General features: G+C 43.5%; 1 protein-coding gene across 3 annotated transcripts in view; it reads right to left on the bottom strand.

Annotated features, from left to right (window-relative positions):
- The window catches only part of LOC141809103 (protein TANC2-like), a 37,593-nt gene that overhangs the window by 3,044 nt on the left and 18,455 nt on the right, over positions 1 to 16,094 (bottom strand). For 2 of the 3 annotated variants that reach the window (XR_012599987.1, XM_074695921.1), the window contains exons 4-27: positions 12,107 to 12,246; positions 11,778 to 11,946; positions 11,389 to 11,697; positions 6,202 to 6,666; positions 5,992 to 6,128; positions 5,669 to 5,900; positions 4,918 to 5,090; positions 4,736 to 4,816; positions 4,448 to 4,648; positions 4,167 to 4,301; positions 3,866 to 4,062; positions 3,638 to 3,746; positions 3,419 to 3,541; positions 3,205 to 3,342; positions 3,024 to 3,122; positions 2,665 to 2,856; positions 2,470 to 2,563; positions 2,149 to 2,282; positions 1,757 to 1,880; positions 1,163 to 1,338; positions 933 to 1,065; positions 636 to 727; positions 423 to 557; positions 235 to 335 (exon numbers count right to left, since the gene is read on the bottom strand). Coding sequence is in view for 2 of the 3 variants with exons in the window: in XM_074695921.1 (XP_074552022.1) it covers positions 235 to 335; positions 423 to 557; positions 636 to 727; positions 933 to 1,065; positions 1,163 to 1,338; positions 1,757 to 1,880; positions 2,149 to 2,282; positions 2,470 to 2,563; positions 2,665 to 2,856; positions 3,024 to 3,122; positions 3,205 to 3,342; positions 3,419 to 3,541; positions 3,638 to 3,746; positions 3,866 to 4,062; positions 4,167 to 4,301; positions 4,448 to 4,648; positions 4,736 to 4,816; positions 4,918 to 5,090; positions 5,669 to 5,900; positions 5,992 to 6,128; positions 6,202 to 6,666; positions 11,389 to 11,697; positions 11,778 to 11,946; positions 12,107 to 12,246 (3,889 nt within the window). In the remaining variant the exon portion in view is untranslated. The remainder of the gene's footprint in view (positions 1 to 234; positions 336 to 422; positions 558 to 635; positions 728 to 932; positions 1,066 to 1,162; positions 1,339 to 1,756; positions 1,881 to 2,148; positions 2,283 to 2,469; positions 2,564 to 2,664; positions 2,857 to 3,023; positions 3,123 to 3,204; positions 3,343 to 3,418; positions 3,542 to 3,637; positions 3,747 to 3,865; positions 4,063 to 4,166; positions 4,302 to 4,447; positions 4,649 to 4,735; positions 4,817 to 4,917; positions 5,091 to 5,668; positions 5,901 to 5,991; positions 6,129 to 6,201; positions 6,667 to 11,388; positions 11,698 to 11,777; positions 11,947 to 12,106; positions 12,247 to 16,094) is intronic. The other variant, XM_074695922.1, reaches the window with a different exon arrangement.

Here is a 16,094-nt window from a genome sequence, read left to right as displayed (position 1 = left end):
CTGGAGGAAGATTATCCATTGACACTGCTTTGATACTCCTGTTATATGTAATAACAATACTCAGTTGCAAAATCTGCCTTCCTGATCCCGAGTTTACATGATTTGCAAATGATAATAAAATCAAATTTGACAAACTTTTCGAGGACTACAAGTATTATCCTGAAGCAAATGAAGGCTTAGTAATAATTTACAGACTTGGGACGAAATGATTTGTCTTTTTCTCACTCTAGTTACCTGCGGCTGCGTTTGGCTCGAGCTCGGGCATAAAACGCTTCGTACGATTGCGATTTCAGCTCCAGTGCCTTGGTTGCGAACTCCTCAGCGAGGCCAAAATCCTGCACAGGAAAAACATGAACACATGAAAGGATTAGGGACAAAACAGGAGACTGTGACAGATGAGATTTATTTAGAAACGGTCTTACGTTCATCTTGCGGTGACAGCGCGACAGGTTGAGCAGCACACACACCCTGAGCTGTCTCAACGCCTTCAGCTCGTCTCCTGGGAACTTTTGCAGTGCTGACTGATAGGAGTGAGCAGCTTCCCGTACTTTACCTTGCTACAAATGCACAGAGAGCTGGGATCAGTACCATGAGAGGCATTTATCTAAAGCATTTCAACCAGGTGTGTGTTTTACCTTGTACAGTTTGTCTCCTTCTTGCATCAGCTTGCTGAGTAGAACCATTAAAATGTCGGGTTTGGAGGTCGCCATGGCCCAGGTTGCTGGTCCTACAAACACATGAACACACATGAACACACGCTGTAGGAGCAGCATCTGACACAGGTTTTATTACTCTGCTTCAAGCTCTTCTATGTTAAATTCAATCCTTATTACAAAAAAGTTGAAGTTTCCAGCTTTTTAAGCAGTTCCTGGAACTAAAAGCTCTGAAAGTTCCCCCGGGTATCCTAAATTTTGACTCGTGTTTTTTAATACCTATTTTGGCTCCTTTCCTGAGCAGAGCGATGACTGCTGAAGTGTTTCTGCAGCCGACAGCTCGGTCCAGAGGACGCATCCCGTTACAGTCCACGTGCTCCACAGAAGCTCCGTGATCCACCAGGTACTGCACCTGACAGACACCAACCAGGACAAATCAGAATTTTCTCAAAATGAAAAACACAAATTAATTCTCAATGATAAACAATGACTGTGTCCACTTTACGAACCACTTCTGGGTCACCGCAGAACGCAGCCAGATCCAGAGGAGTCCGAACGCTCCGGTCGGCGTGCGTCGTGGCTGCTCCTCTCTCCACGAGCTCTCTGACCAACGGGAGCTTTCCTTTCAGACACGCCCAGCTCAGAGCCGTTAACCCTTCTCTGTCGGTGTGGTCGAGAGACGCCCCTGGAAACAGAAAGAAAGAAGATAAAGTCAGAGTGGGAATTTTTTTACTGTGTATGCTAAATGTCTCGCAGCCTGAGGTTGCAACTTGGTTTTAACTCAGTTTAGTATCAACCTGATCCACCTCCAGAAACTGTGAATGGAAATAAAGTCAATTCAAATTTCAATACCTAGACATAAGCAACTTATTTATTTTTTGTTAAAACCTGCTTGGATTGCATCAATAAAAAAGCTTAAACTGTTAAAAAACTTAGTTTTTTTCTCTTGTTATATTCCTATGAGACACTTTTTTTTTGCAAAGTAGAGTTCAGAAAAAGGAGTAGCACAAAAATATAATCATATATATTTTATCTGTTGCATCATATCCATTATATTCGGTAACTTTTGTTGCTGTTAATCCATGTAATACATGAGTGGTTACCGTGGTCCAGGAGCAGCTGGGCAGTGGACAAATGTCCCTCTGAGGCTGCCGTCATGAGAGCAGTTCGTCCATTCTGGTCGAGCATGTTCCCGTCCAGGCCCTGATTTAACAACAGCTCCACCACCTGGTGAGAAAACAGGGACACAGTCACATTTCTGGAGGAGGAATTCAACTCGAGCAAAGATCCAACAAGTTCCTCCTCCCCTGTGTTTTCATACTTGAGTCATTGTCCAGTTTGACTCAGCTCCTGAGGTGATCTAATGCTGTGCACGCAAAACAACTCCCACTTTGAGAGCTTTTCTGTGAACATCCATGCTATTTTAGTTTTGCTTTAGCTCTTTAAAGTAGGGGTTTAACAAAGTCAAATCTGTGTGTTGCGTTTGACTTTGTACCTTCCAGTGTCCTCCTCTCACAGAGCTGAAGAGCGGAGCCACACCTCGCCTGTTGACCTGCTTCACGTCGGCCTCCTGATCCAACAACAACCTGCAGACAGAGAGCTGACCTGCTCCTGCTGCCGCTGTCAGAGCTGAAACACACACACACACAAGACAACATGAGGAATTAGAGATGACACTTTCCTGTTATAAAATAAATGCCTAATTTTTTCAGAGATGACCCCACAAATATAAGCTGAAAAAATTAAGAGCAAACTTTAAATTTCAATCAAAACTGTGAAAAAGTTTTGCTCATTAATTGTTGTGTTTCTGTCGCACCTGTCTCCCCCCACAGGCTGTCAGGTGTGTTGATTTCCGGTCTTTCCTCTTCCTCCTCGTCTTCCTCTGGCAGATCCAAGAGATATGACACCATCTACACACGATACAAAATTTATTTTACAAACAACTCATGAATATAACTTTATTTTCAGTTATAAAATCAAAGAGTGTGTGTGTGTGTGTGTGTGTGCTGACCTCTGTGTGGCCCTTGCTGGCAGCTGCGATCAGAGCCTGCTGCACTGCCTGGCTCCTGCTCGCCCCCCTCTGGCTGCAGCAAGTAGTGCAGGTCCAGTCTGAGTGTCTCAGGAGGAAACGCAGCACCTGGAGGTGACCACGCTGGGCGGCGTGCACAAGCACACATCGACCTGATGTATCTATGTGACCCACCTGAGAGCAAAGACAGTTTTTTAAGTCTTAATCATGATTTAGTGATGTCAGAGTTCCTATGCTGCTGATCACAGTGTTATTCTTAAAGTAGCCACTAGGTGGCACCAAAGAGCTGAGATTTAAATCCAGCTCAGGCAGCATCAAACTGAGTCAGGGTTGAACTTTACCTTTGCTCCACGCTGACTCAGCATGGTGACGATGTTCAGATGTCCGGCTGCTGCAGCGAATCCAAGCGCAGTCATACCGTCATGTGACTGAGCGTCCACCTGGAACACGAGCAGGTAAAGGTGAACATAGGAGCTGAAATATCAAAACGATGCAACAAAGTTATGAAAGAGTCTGCTGTACCTGAGCTCCATGATCCAGCAGCAGAGCCACGGCGTCAGAGTGGCCCAGGTGAGCGTGCACACCCAGCAAGGGGGCGCTGTTCAGGACATCGCTACAGAAATCTACTTCAGCTCCGCCCATTATGAGCAGCCGGCTCACCTGCACAGGTAGAGCAGAGTTAGCGGGTTTGGGAGAAGGTGTGTAGATTTTATCATGCAGTCAGTGTGTTTGTTACCTTGATGTTTGGGGTGTAGAGGTTACGCAGCGATGACAGAGTCAGGCTCAGGCTTCCTGTGCTGTAGGAGAGCCACAGCCCCTGCAGAACTGAAGAGGAAACCCCGATCTTCTTACTCAGACCCTGGGGATGGGAATAGAGGAAAAAAAAAATTAAAAAGTGTCAAAAGAAAGTATTCTTGTTTCAGCTCTTCCTTCAGTTTTTTTTTTGTGATCTTACCTTGAAGATGTGCGCCTTCAGGATGTGATGTCCCAGCTCCAGAGTCTGCTGTTTGTTCAACTTCCCTTCTTTCCTGCACAGCCAGAAGGCCAGCAGAGTGTGACCGCTCCTGAAGCAAGAAACAGCTCTTTAAAAATCTCTCTTGGGTCTGATTCACTGTAGGGGTGTGCAGCTTTTTCCAAAAACATGCACCCCTGCAGGACTTTTCCATTCCTGGTGACAGTGTACCTGGGGTCGCAGAGGAACCTGTCGTCCTGCCCGTCTTCCCGCCACATCAGCCACTCCCTGAAGGAGGCGTGGTTTATCATCCAGGTGCCGTCGCTCCGCCGCAGCAGGAAGGAGGACAGCTGCTCCAGACGCTGCACGAACTCCCCCCACGGCAGTGCTCCACCTGTCAGAGCGCCGGCGTTCACCACCTCAAAGAGCTGAAAAAGACAAAAAATGTCACATTTTACCCAGAAAAACATCTGATATCAACATTTAGAGTCTGCAGCTCAGGTCTTTGATGAAACACACACACTCAGAGTACCTGCTGGTCTGTTAACGGATGCAGTGAAGCCACAGCAACGTTGAGCAGCGGCAGAACTCTCTGAAAGGACGACTGTGTAGGAAACCTGATGTTCAGCTGCAGCAGGTAAACCTCTGCTAGACTCACAGGGACCACCTATACACACACGCACACGCACACGCACACGCACACGCACACGCACACGCACACGCACACGCACACAGGAGATAGAAACTCAGCATAAAAGAAACATTTAGACATGAAATATAATTATTTTACATTTCATTTGCTAAAAGTGGCACCTTAAAGCTGGAGCTCTTCAGGACCAGGTACCCTCTCTCGATCAGGTCCAGGGTCAGCTTCAGGTACAGGTACGACCCTTTGCTCAGGCTCTTCAGGTGGCTGATCAGTTTGGCCAGCGCCATGTTATCAAGGCGGCCGTTACTCAGCGACACGTTGCTCTGGATCTCTGCACTGCTGTGGATACGCTGCATCAGATACCCCTGAGGAAAGACGGACGATGAACTGACTGCAGAGACGGATTAACGGAGACAGACGGACAGACGGGGGATCCAGTTTGTGTTTGCTACCTGCAGATCTTTGTCGATGGCGTTGTTTTCCTCCATCCTGTCCAGAGAGATGCGGTGAAAAGGGAGAGTAGCAGTGATGTCCTGTTTCAGAGAAAAGACAACAGAAACAGTTCCAGAAAGTTCAAAACCACCCTACATGACCCCCAAACAGGAAGTGTGTGTGAGTGTGTTTGTGTTCATACCTGCTGACTGGTCCTCACGGTGGTGATGATCTTCAACCAGGAAGGAAACTTTTCAACGTTTCGGGACAGGAAGGAAGTCAGCGTGTCACCGTAGTCAGGCCGGTGGAACTCTGCCTCATTCAGCCCGTCAATCAACACAATAAACCCCGCCCCCTCCACAAGCAGCTTCCTCTCTGGAGAAACAACAGAACTGATCAGAAACTGTAGCTTATATGTGCATTTGTTTAAGGGGCCATTTACATGACAATGGTTTTAGGGTGAAGTGACACAGAAACAGCGTTTCAGCCGACCTAAAATGCAAACTTTTGTAAAAGACCTCCAGAGAGGAATTTTCCTGAAGCACTGCCATGTAAACAGTAAGCCGGCATTATCAGTGGACATGCTGTCAAGCTCCGTTTTGCCGATTGTCACAGACTACCGTGTGTTTGTGCTGTTCAATGTGCTCAATCTGCTGACTGTCTTTCAACAAAATGTGCATCTGTTGCTCCACTTTTGCACTTAGTATTCCCCAATACACCAGATGACTGGCTCAACTCTTCTTCAGTGGAAGTCTCCCAAAAGCGGCTTCTGGACAAGACAGTTATAGCGCCCCTACAGGCCTGCAATGCTTCCTACAGCGTTTTCGATCCCCATGCGTTTCTGTGTAAATGCAAGTTTTTTTTCACTGTGTTTTAGCATTTTCAGATGAAACGTTGTTGTGTAAACGGGGCCTAATATCCATTGTTTTTCTGTGACGATCTGTGATGTGTACCTCTGTGGAGAGCTTCCAGTGGTTCCAGTATTCCTCTCTGCAGAGCCGCGTGCGGGTCCTGGATGCAGGAGCGCAGACTGAGCGTGCTCTGCAGCTGAGAGGACTGATGCAGCAGCTCCCGATACGCCGACAGCTGAGGAGCTTCACTCAGCATAGCTGCCATGTTGTAAACAAACTCCGGGACCAGACAGGTGTGACAGTTATCAGCCTGACAGAAATGGTACGAGACCACCTGCAGAGACAGACGGGACCGAACATTAACAGGATTCATTTTATCCAAATCATCCTTCAGCACCTTTAAAGCTGCTTCCTCGCTCTGCTACCTGTCCAGCCAGCCTCCTCAGGGCCTCCTCCTGTCTCCTCCTCATCTCTGGAGTACCTGGACAGCTACCTCCTCCTCCTTCATCCCCTCCTCCACCTCGCCCCAGGGAATCATGGGAGAAAGATGCAGTATCTCCACCTAAGGAGAAAAAATGACTGTAGTGAACTCAAATAAAAAACGAGTGATGAACAGACATCATGTGTTGTCGTACATTTCGCCACGCTTTGGTCGCTGGTAGTCGGAAACATCCGTTTCCCGTGACAGCTGAGCGCCACCAGACGAGCGATGATGGCAGTTTTTCCAAAACCCATATTCCCAACGATCACCACACCCCGACTGGTCGCTGGGTCATCGCTACGGAGGCACAAGTCCACTTCCTGGAAAAGCCACTCCCTGCCAGTGAAGAGCCAATCAGACGAGAGACCTGGGACCTCGAAGTGGAGCGGCTTCAGGTTGAGGGATGGAGTGAATCGAACTGCAGGAGATGGGAGTGATTTAAAACTATGATCCAGAAATAAAAGAACACGAGTGTGTGTTTGTGAGTGTGTACCTCGATGATCCTGTTGACTACGACCCCCAGAGTTCTGTCTGGGCATCCTGAGGGACGTCCTGGATGGGATGTGTCTCTGCTGCTCATCCAGGTAGGCCAAGTCTTCAAGGTGGGCTGAACAGGTGGCTTCAGAGAAAGAGACAGAGATAAGCAGCAGAGAGGATGATTTATACAAATTATATATTATATTTATACATATCTCCTCAGAGCTCTCAGAAATAAAACCTGATTGGCTTTTAATTTGTAATTTGTTGTCCTCAACCCTATAGAGCCCAGAGAGAGCAGGCACTATAATTTGCATTTTCATTTTTGTTTGGCAGTAGATGAGTAAACCAGAGCACTTTTCATTGCAGTAATGGGTTTGTAAAAACACACAATGAAGCAGAAATGACAAAATTATACATAAATGAGACCACCAGTATGTCCAACATTTCCCATAAATGGTGTGTTTTAGCGTTAATGTTGACTCTTTACAAATCTAAAACTGTTATTTATTTTCATTTTGACTATCAAACATGGAAACTAACTTTATCTCAAAAAGAAAGTTATGTACAGACTCCAAATAAGTTTTCTGTTCCAGAGGATATTGTGCAACTTTTTATATTTATAAATTTGAGCGATACAGCTCTGCAAATTCTGTTTTTTGAAATATATGTGGAAAAAAACACGTTTTTTTTGTATTTTTTTCAATTTTTAAGGTTTGGTGCACTCTTAAGCAATTTATTATAACAATTAAGGTATAAGTCAATACATGATTATAGCTGAGTTATAAGCATTATATTAGTGTAAAGCAAATAAAAATACTATGAAAAAAATGGGGTAAAGTATATAAAGATGTATATTTGGCTGGTATATGTATGTAGAGTGATTTTTCACTAGTACACAGCGAAATCTAAGCAAGCGTTGTCTTATTTTTAGTGAAAAATGTCTTGTTAGACTTAGACTTAATATGAGCCACAATCACTTGAAAAGTCAAGAAAAAATGTCTTGTGCAAAGATTTTTTCGGACAAAAATAACTAAATGAATGAATGAATGAATGAATTGTCAAATTTTCAAAGTTGGAAACTTTTCATGGGAATTTGGGGAAATTAACAGGAATTAGCAGGAATTATTTGGATTTAATAGGAATTTTAGGGGAATTTATATCAACTTAAATGAATTTACAAAGTCGGAAACTTTTCATGGGAATGTTTGGAATTTCACAGGAATGAACTGGAATTTTGGGGAAATCTGAAGGAATTCACCTGGACATATGTATGAATATTAAAAACTTTTGGTTCGTTATAAGCAGAAATTCATGCAAACATCTCTAATGCAATACTTTATATAAACAAGAAATAAAAAAACACCCCTAACATTTCCAAAATTGCTGATGAACAATTTTCTGTGATATTTTTTAAAAGAAAATCATTTAAGTTAATGGCAACAAAACCTAGAAAATTTACACTATTCCTGCAGTAAAACTCCCATGTAAATTTTTACAGAAAACTTTTCCTGGATTTAACCAGGAATTTTTCCACCTTGCAACCCTTTTCAACATGAAGAACCATGCTAGCTAAAATCAAAAATATCTCTTTAATTCATTGGTTAATAAGTAACTGTTAATAAGGTATCGCCCTTAAAAAGGATTACTGGATAAATTCAGAAGGCTCCACCAAAGAGGCTTTCAAAACAATTTAGAGAATAAATATTCTTATTCAATTCTTATCTAAATAAATAAAGAATAAGGCTTCATTCTTTACATTATTTCTACAAATGTGTGTCTCTGTTTTGGTATGTGTTATTTGTGTTATTCGTCCTTACTATTAAAATTTCTTTTTAACTTGTGTCTCTTCTAAAACATGGCATTTAATAAAAGAACTCCCTTAGGCAACATCCAGAGACAGGAAATGCACTTAATTTATAAATAACTTCAGTTTTCGTTATAACACAGCTGCTCAGCAACAAATACATCTACACATGCAGCAGGCGAACATAAACTACAGACGAATCCAAAGATCAGACCTGCCTGAGACCTTGAATGGAGCTAGTTTGGAAGGCTTGTGTCAAAATAACACTAAAAAGAGCAGTTTTCTTTTCCTCATCTAAAATGCTGAGGTGAGGAACACGCTGGAGTTGAAATCCACAAAGCTGATCTAAAATCTGACAAAGCCCTGATAAATGTCACTCTGGAGTTTTCTCCTCTCAAAACAAAAATAAACATAAAGTAAAGACACAAACCTACCGAAAGTTTGTTCAAATAACTCCAAATACAATCCTCCTCGTGCTCTATGTGCTCTGCATCCTGTGTGTACGTATGTGTCTGTCTGCGTGTGCAGAAACGTCACACATGTCCCTTCCTTCCTTTCCCGAAGTGCTCATTTTTTTCAGTTTTTACGAGACGCAGAGACGATGAGTGGAAAGGCAGGATGAGCCCTGCGGTTGTTTATCAGCTGTGTTTGTTTCAGACTCATCATCCTCTTTTCTCTGAATGTTTGTCACGTTTGACAAAAAGACTTGTGGGAAGAAACAGCTGCTGTTTCTTTTGTTTTCAGCCCTAACGCTTCGTTAGACTGGTGGTTTGTTTGTGGGGTCTCTAGGTCGGTCTGCAGGGACTTAGATGGGAACCGGAAGGTCGCCGGTTCAAGTCATGGAATGGGGTAAAGAATAGAAAACAGAGAATGGGCTGGTAGCTGGAGGAGTGCCAGCTTGCTCACTGGACGCAAGAGGAGCTTAGACGCTGAACACCTGAAAAGACTCTGAGTGAGCGCGTGTTGGTTTCTGGTCTGCTGAAGAATAGGGATGGGTTATGATACCTAACGGCTCAAATAACCATGAACTGGAAGAGTTGATGTATATCATCTTATTTTAAAAGTACAACTTTTAATAATTTTACTGTAGCCTGGTAGTAACTTGGTATTCCCGCTAGATGGTGGCAGCAGCTCAAGAAGGAAAACTAATTTTACCTGAACTAGGGACGGGCGAGTACCGATACCAATATCTGTATCGAGCCATTTAAGCCATTTATACTGTAAGTGAATAAAATGTAATTGGTCCCTGAGTCTGGATACTTCTGGGCACAATTATACAGAAACAGGTAAAAAATGCACACTACGTGACGTTGATGCACTGTGTTGTAATATATTAATAATTTGAGTAGGCCATCTAGTGTCTAAAAGTGGTTATATCAATGATTTAAGTTGTTTAAAAGCTTTCCGTAGTTTTGAAGTCAGCCATGAGCCTTTCAATTGCCTGTTAGCTTTTGACATTTGAAATTCTCTGTTTTTTTTACAAAGAGTATTTTTTACATGTATTTTTTTACATGTGATATGTTTCTGTGATGAAAGTTGAAATTCTATTCTGAAGCTGAAGTTATACTGACGTATGCTAACTGCTAGCATATCAATGCAGTTTCCCATATACGTTAGCATCAAGCTTGCGCTATTTTGCTATTTTGGTAAATAAGGTGATTTATACCATTTCAAATGTACTGAATATGAATCTCCTGAGAGAGTTATGTACATATCTTTATGAAGTCAGTTCTTCAGTAAAACTTCAAGCTGAAAATCCTAAATCAGGGAAACATTATCTAACTGCTAAGCTGAGATAGCTGCAGCAGATTAGTTGACGTAAGGCCCGGCGGCTCAGGCACAATGTAAAGAATTGATAAGGGAATCGTTAAGCACAAAGGATAACGATATTGATGGATTGAAACATTTCTTATTGATTCTCAACAGGAACTGGTTTTTGATTCACATCTCTAGTAAAGGCTGCCAATACCAGCAGCAAAGAAGCAGATGCAGAAGCAAAAGCAAAAAAGTCTTGCGTTAAGTTCTTCTCGCCAGTAGTTGGCGCTACACTGCTGAGTTTGACACCATGGCAAATGTGCATCAGGTCCCGTTCAGACAACATGAATGAACCAGGTAGTTAACAGTTAAACTTTTTTATTTTATACTTCAGTTTATTGGAAAATAACAAAAGAAAATTCTTAAACTTTAACATTTGTTAGGTTTATTTTGCACGTTTGTAAATTTACTAATAACAAATAAACTCAAAGGAAATTTTTGCTTTTTGTTATAAACTTGATGACAGAGTGACTGTGTTGTCTGTGTTAGAAATAACTTGTCACTGTTAGTTTGAAATTTGATGTATCAAAAGTACGAGTAGTGTTGGTACTCAGTACCGTTGAGTAGTAGGGAGAACTCGGCCTGAAAAAAAGTGGTATCGAACATCCCTAACCTGTACATTTAAGTCCTTGATCCTGCAAATGTTCCAGTCTCTCTTCATAAACCAGTCAAAGTAAAGTTTGAATTTGATCTTTTCCTGATACAGTCGCTTTTGAATGACTTTAATGTCCTTTAAAGCTCCTGTGAGGAGTTTTTAGTTAAAACAAACTACTCCAAGACAGCAAAAACAGTTTTTGTCCGACAATTTCAAAAGCAAAAATTCACAGTGAGAGACCTGTACATAATGCAGGAGATGATTATAAAATCAGAAATCACAACTTACACATGCTGACCACAGGGGGCGCCAGATCAATGCAACCTGAAAGTTCCTCACAGGAGCTTTAATATATTTCTCAATTACATGCTCCTTTCTGTGCTCATGATTTTATGACTTTTTAAAAATCTTTCTGGAAGCCGAAAGGTTTTCTTTGGAAGAATAACTGTGGTGGAGATAAAGGCGGGATGGCTGTTGTCATGGTGACACAGCTGCCCTGATTTAATCTAGAGGCTTTGTTTTCTCACCATCACTAACTCGGACAGAGAATGATGTCGTTTCCTTCCTAACAGGAAGTAAGACACAACTGTAGGACTGGAAACCAGCTTCATACCAACACACCCAAACACGCGTCACCCGCTACTCACCAGCTACTGAGTTAGGGCGGGGCATGAGGTAGAGCGGGATGGAGTGGGTTGAGCCTGAGGAGCCAGGGCCTCGGTCTGGGTGGAGTTTGTTGAGGCTGTAAGTGGAGGCGGACATGTTGTCCTCCGCGCGGTACAGGAAGCCGTCGTTCACTCTTCCTGCCGTCATGCTGGAGGAAGAGTTGGAGGAGACCACCGGCCGCCCCACCTGCTGCCACAGGTTCAGGCTGCTGCCATGGTAACTGTCAGCGGGGTATTTTGTGCTGTCCTCCCGCTCTGCTGCCGAGTCGGCGGAATAACTGGTCAGCGTGGCTGAAAGAGAAAGAAGTGAGTGAGTGGAAAGAATCAAACTGTGATTTTTGTTTTTAGAAGCTGTGGTCACTGCGAGGTACCGATGATGCCGCTGTCTCTGCTCTCCAGGGTGGAGGATGGGGAGGTGACGGAGGCATGGAAAGAGGAGGTGTGCTTGTTGTTGTTGTTGCCCTCCCCTCCAGCAGGGGGCTGCAGAGTGGAGCAGGGGGAGGTGCCGCTGCTCGCCAGGCTGGAGGAGGGAGAGATCCTCTGTGATGGAGGAAAAAGAGATCATAACATTTGTGAGTTTAAGTTAATTTTTGTTTTATTTTGAGATTTTCTGTTTTTATTGTGTATTTGATAATTCTCTGGAAAGAATTCTCTTTCTCTTCTGATATTCTCACTGACATCATGGGACTCGGTTGTTTACCTGTGCGTCATCCTGAGCGTGGTAATGTGACCCCGCTTCCCCACCAATGATCTTCTCCCCCAGCAGGAAGCCCAGCCGGGTCATCAGAGCATCAGCTGCTTCATCCACAGTAGGAGGAGGTCCTAACTCCTCATCCTCACCTGAAGAGAGCAGGAAGAGCAGGCATATGACATTAAAGAGGGGGTATTCTGATTTCCCGTATTTTTAAACATGAATAAAAGTTACAATGCTGGATGTGCAGACTAAATGCCTGCAGATTTTTAAAACCTTTACATGTTCATATGTTGTAGAAATCCCTGAGTCTGTTTGTAAACTGATCAAAACGATTCGTTCTCAACAGCACAAGGTGTTCATGAGACTTGAAGATGTGATGAGGTAAGGATCTCTTTACTGGTTCATGACACATTAAAGGGGCAGGGCCTCAAACATCAAGGTCTGCCCATAGCTTCACCTCTGACAGGCCTCTCGGGGCCGACCAATCAGAGGGAAGGGGATTTATGGAGCCGGTGCCTTAAAGAGACAGCAGCTTTAATGAAGTGTTCCCAACAGAGGCTGAAATAAGAGTTTACTATAACACCAGTGAGATCAAAAATATTGATATTTTTGAGCTGTAAATCAGAGGGACAGGATAAAGCCTAAAAATGAAGCACAATACCCTCTCTTTAATCCCAGAATGACCTGACATGGAAAACTCTTTGGCGGTTTTGACACTTCATTCCTCTGTATTCTTTCTATTCATGTTCCTATTGTGTAAGTATTAACGTGACTTTGAGTGTGTGGAGAAGATGAGGGTGGGTCTCAGTTTTAACCGCTTGTATTTCACAATTAGAAAATGAGAAATCAAAACTGAGCAGAGAATATTCGCAGGATTCCACTGAGTAATACGATACTGATGGTTAAAGATCGGCAAAGCGACCACACTTCAGCTGCTGAGAGTTTCATCATGAAGAACGTCAGCGTAGAGCAGCCAAAAACCTCAATATGGATAGAAAACACACACACACACAAATGGAGGGTGAACTGTAGGTTGCTCTAACACCCTGTAAAGACATCACAAAGCTCATTAGACGACGGGAGTAGTTGCATTTCTCTGAAGAATATCTACTGTCATACCTTAAATAAGCCAAGAGAAAACACACACACACACACACACACACACACACACACACACACACACACACACACACACACACACACACACACATCTGCACAGCTCAGTAAGCCACAGCAGGAAAGCTCATAGTCTCTGTCTCTTTCTTCCACTGTCTATAATTACAGCTATAAATTGCTGACTGTTGGACTAAATACCAGAGCAGCACACACACACACACACACACACACACACACACACACACACACACACACACACATACTGGGAGAACTATGTGTGCACACACGCACATACTCGCATGTGTGTGCGGTCGCTCAATGACAGGGTGCGCGAGTCGTTTTTAGAAGGAGAAAAATAAAATGGAAAGATCAGAAGCAGAAAGCAGACGTTTCTGTTCCTGCAGCTCGTGATTTCTTCAGACCGGTCCCAGCTCAACCAGTCGGCGCTTTCACGCCATCCTGTCCTCGTTTCTTAAACCAGTGATTTGATATACACATTATTTTTTTTTTCACAAAGGAGAGAGACTATGCACTGTTGTCCCCTAAATGGAGCAGCAATCAACTCTTACCCTTCTTTATTTCCCTATATGAGTGTAAAAAAATGTTTTTTACTTTGGTTTCTGGACTTAAACATAACCTACATTTCATGTTAATGTACTTTTTTCTTCTTGTAGCATCAGAAATATCTCTTACACAGTCTTAAATAAAAGCTCAGGGGTCAGTGAGTGCAACAAACACACTGAACAGAATTCAGCTTCCTTCACCTTACTCCAAATCAGCTTTAAAGCCCCTGTGAGGTGTTTTTAAAGTGGTGTGAAACAGGTTATATTGATGCCGAACCGGTTAATGATACACAGAAGCAAACAAGATCCTAATCCACATGACTGATAATGTCTGGATGATGATTTTTGGTGCCTGAAACAGCTTTAAAAGGGAGTGAAATGATTGGAAGTATGTGAAAGAAAACTGTTGGCACACAAGATGAAGTTAAAACATTAAAAGTTTGGACGATTTTCTGCTTCTCTTTGCTCTACTTTTCTTTCTTTTTTTGGATTTGGAGATAACAATCTCTCCTGATATTTTCATTCCCTACAGTACCAAATCTCTTGTAACTAAAACAACATGTCCTCTCAGGATCACATGTCATCTCCAACCACAGATTTCAGTCATGCTACATGTTATTTTGGTGGTATGACTCTGCCCCAGGAGCTCCCTGCCTTTTCAGTGCCAACGTGGAACGCCACAGCCTTCACACAGTGACCATGACAGGAGCAGTGATACTGGTATTTGTTTGGATCCAATCCGCAGAAGACGTTTCCTTCACCCTCACCTTCCTCCTCACTCCTCCTCCTCCTCCCCTCATCCGTCCACTCTCGACACAGCTCAGAGTTATCCTCCAGGGAGCGACAGCAGCAGGTGTAAAACAGCAAACACTGCAGCAAGGAGGAGGCGCGGTTCACCACGCCTGCTGCCATGACGCCCCTGCCACATCTGCAGCGGCCTGCCGGTCTCCAGGAGTGGGGCCGCCGAAGCCGACACAGCTTGGTCCTGGAGCTGGCGCAGGCTTTCAAAACAGCCGCTGTGCAGTCCATCCTGAGTTTGCTCTGAGATCTGATTGGTTTAGAGGGACTCCATGAAGGGGGGCGGAGCTAACGACTCGAACAGCAGCTAATGCTGGAAAACGACAGTTACTGAGATGAATGAGAGTGAGGTCCTTCAGGTCAGTGTGTCGGCTGCTGGTCCACTCTGTGAGGCTTTCTTCAGGAAATGTCCAAGCACGTGATAACACCAGCATCCACGCTGTTTCACTTTGCTCCTGAGCTCCTCCTCCAACCTCAGACTGCACAAAGAAGAGGAGGAAAGAAAGCTGATAGAAGCAGGAGTGCAGCGATAAGAGGAGGAAGAGACTCTCTAGGAAAGGAAAAAACACCAGAGGTAATCCAGCTTCTGACGAGAAAAAGAAAAGGATCAAAACGTCAAACTGGGGTAAAAGTCAAACTGGAAGTCAGAATCCACACTTTAAAAAACACAATGAATCCACAGTTTTTGTCCTTTTTTATGCCAAGAAATGCAGGTCCTTCCAGTCACAGGTAGAGCTTCTTTTAAAGTGAGCAAAGAGAGGAAACAAAGTTTCTGGATGAGCTCCTCTTTGTTCGCAAACTAACTTTTCAAATGAAGCAAAAGTTTTTCTCTCCTCAGCCGAGCCTCCATATCTGGTCTGAAAGTCGACCTCCCTCGTCTGACTGCACCGAAAAATCAAAAGCTCCCCTCCTCCAACCCAAAACACACACACACACACACACACCACACACACCACACACACACACACACACACCACACACACACACACACACACTCAGCAGAGAGAGGGAAGGACTGCAGGAGTAATCTGTTACACGTCGTGGAGTTCAGAAAAACAGCTCGCTCTTCTTTCCTTCTCTGGTAGAAAACAGACCAGAAAAGAGAGAAAGACGACTGGCAAAAGCTGCAATTAAAGAGAAACTGTTTTTTTTCCAGAGAACAGAGGAGTCTGACCACAAATCACAGAGCAAATGGAAAACTGTAATCCAGTTAAAGCCCATAAAATGTGAAAAATGTTGAAAGAATGGCGCTGAATAAAAAGCTGAATTTGATTACACATTAAGGAAACTATGTTTTACTTGTGTTCGATTAGTTCAGCTTAAAAAGAACCAGGAAGGGAAGAAAAGATGACTTCAGCTTGCAAAATAACCCAGCTGTTCATTTATTTCAAGAAGAGATGCACAGATATGAAAACCAATACCGATACAGATACTGATGTTTTAGGAAAGAACAACTCTTTGAGTCACGTTTTAAAATAAATCTTGTGACCTCACTGTAAGAAGTAGAGACGCCACAC

This window comes from Halichoeres trimaculatus, unplaced genomic scaffold, assembly GCF_033239565.1.
Source record: "Halichoeres trimaculatus isolate MK-OKI-2021-1 unplaced genomic scaffold, fHalTri1.1 fHalTri1_scaffold_20, whole genome shotgun sequence".
NCBI lineage: Eukaryota > Metazoa > Chordata > Actinopteri > Labriformes > Labridae > Halichoeres > Halichoeres trimaculatus.
The sequence above is the reverse complement of the archived record's forward strand: the minus strand, read 5'-3'. Positions and strand labels throughout refer to the sequence as shown.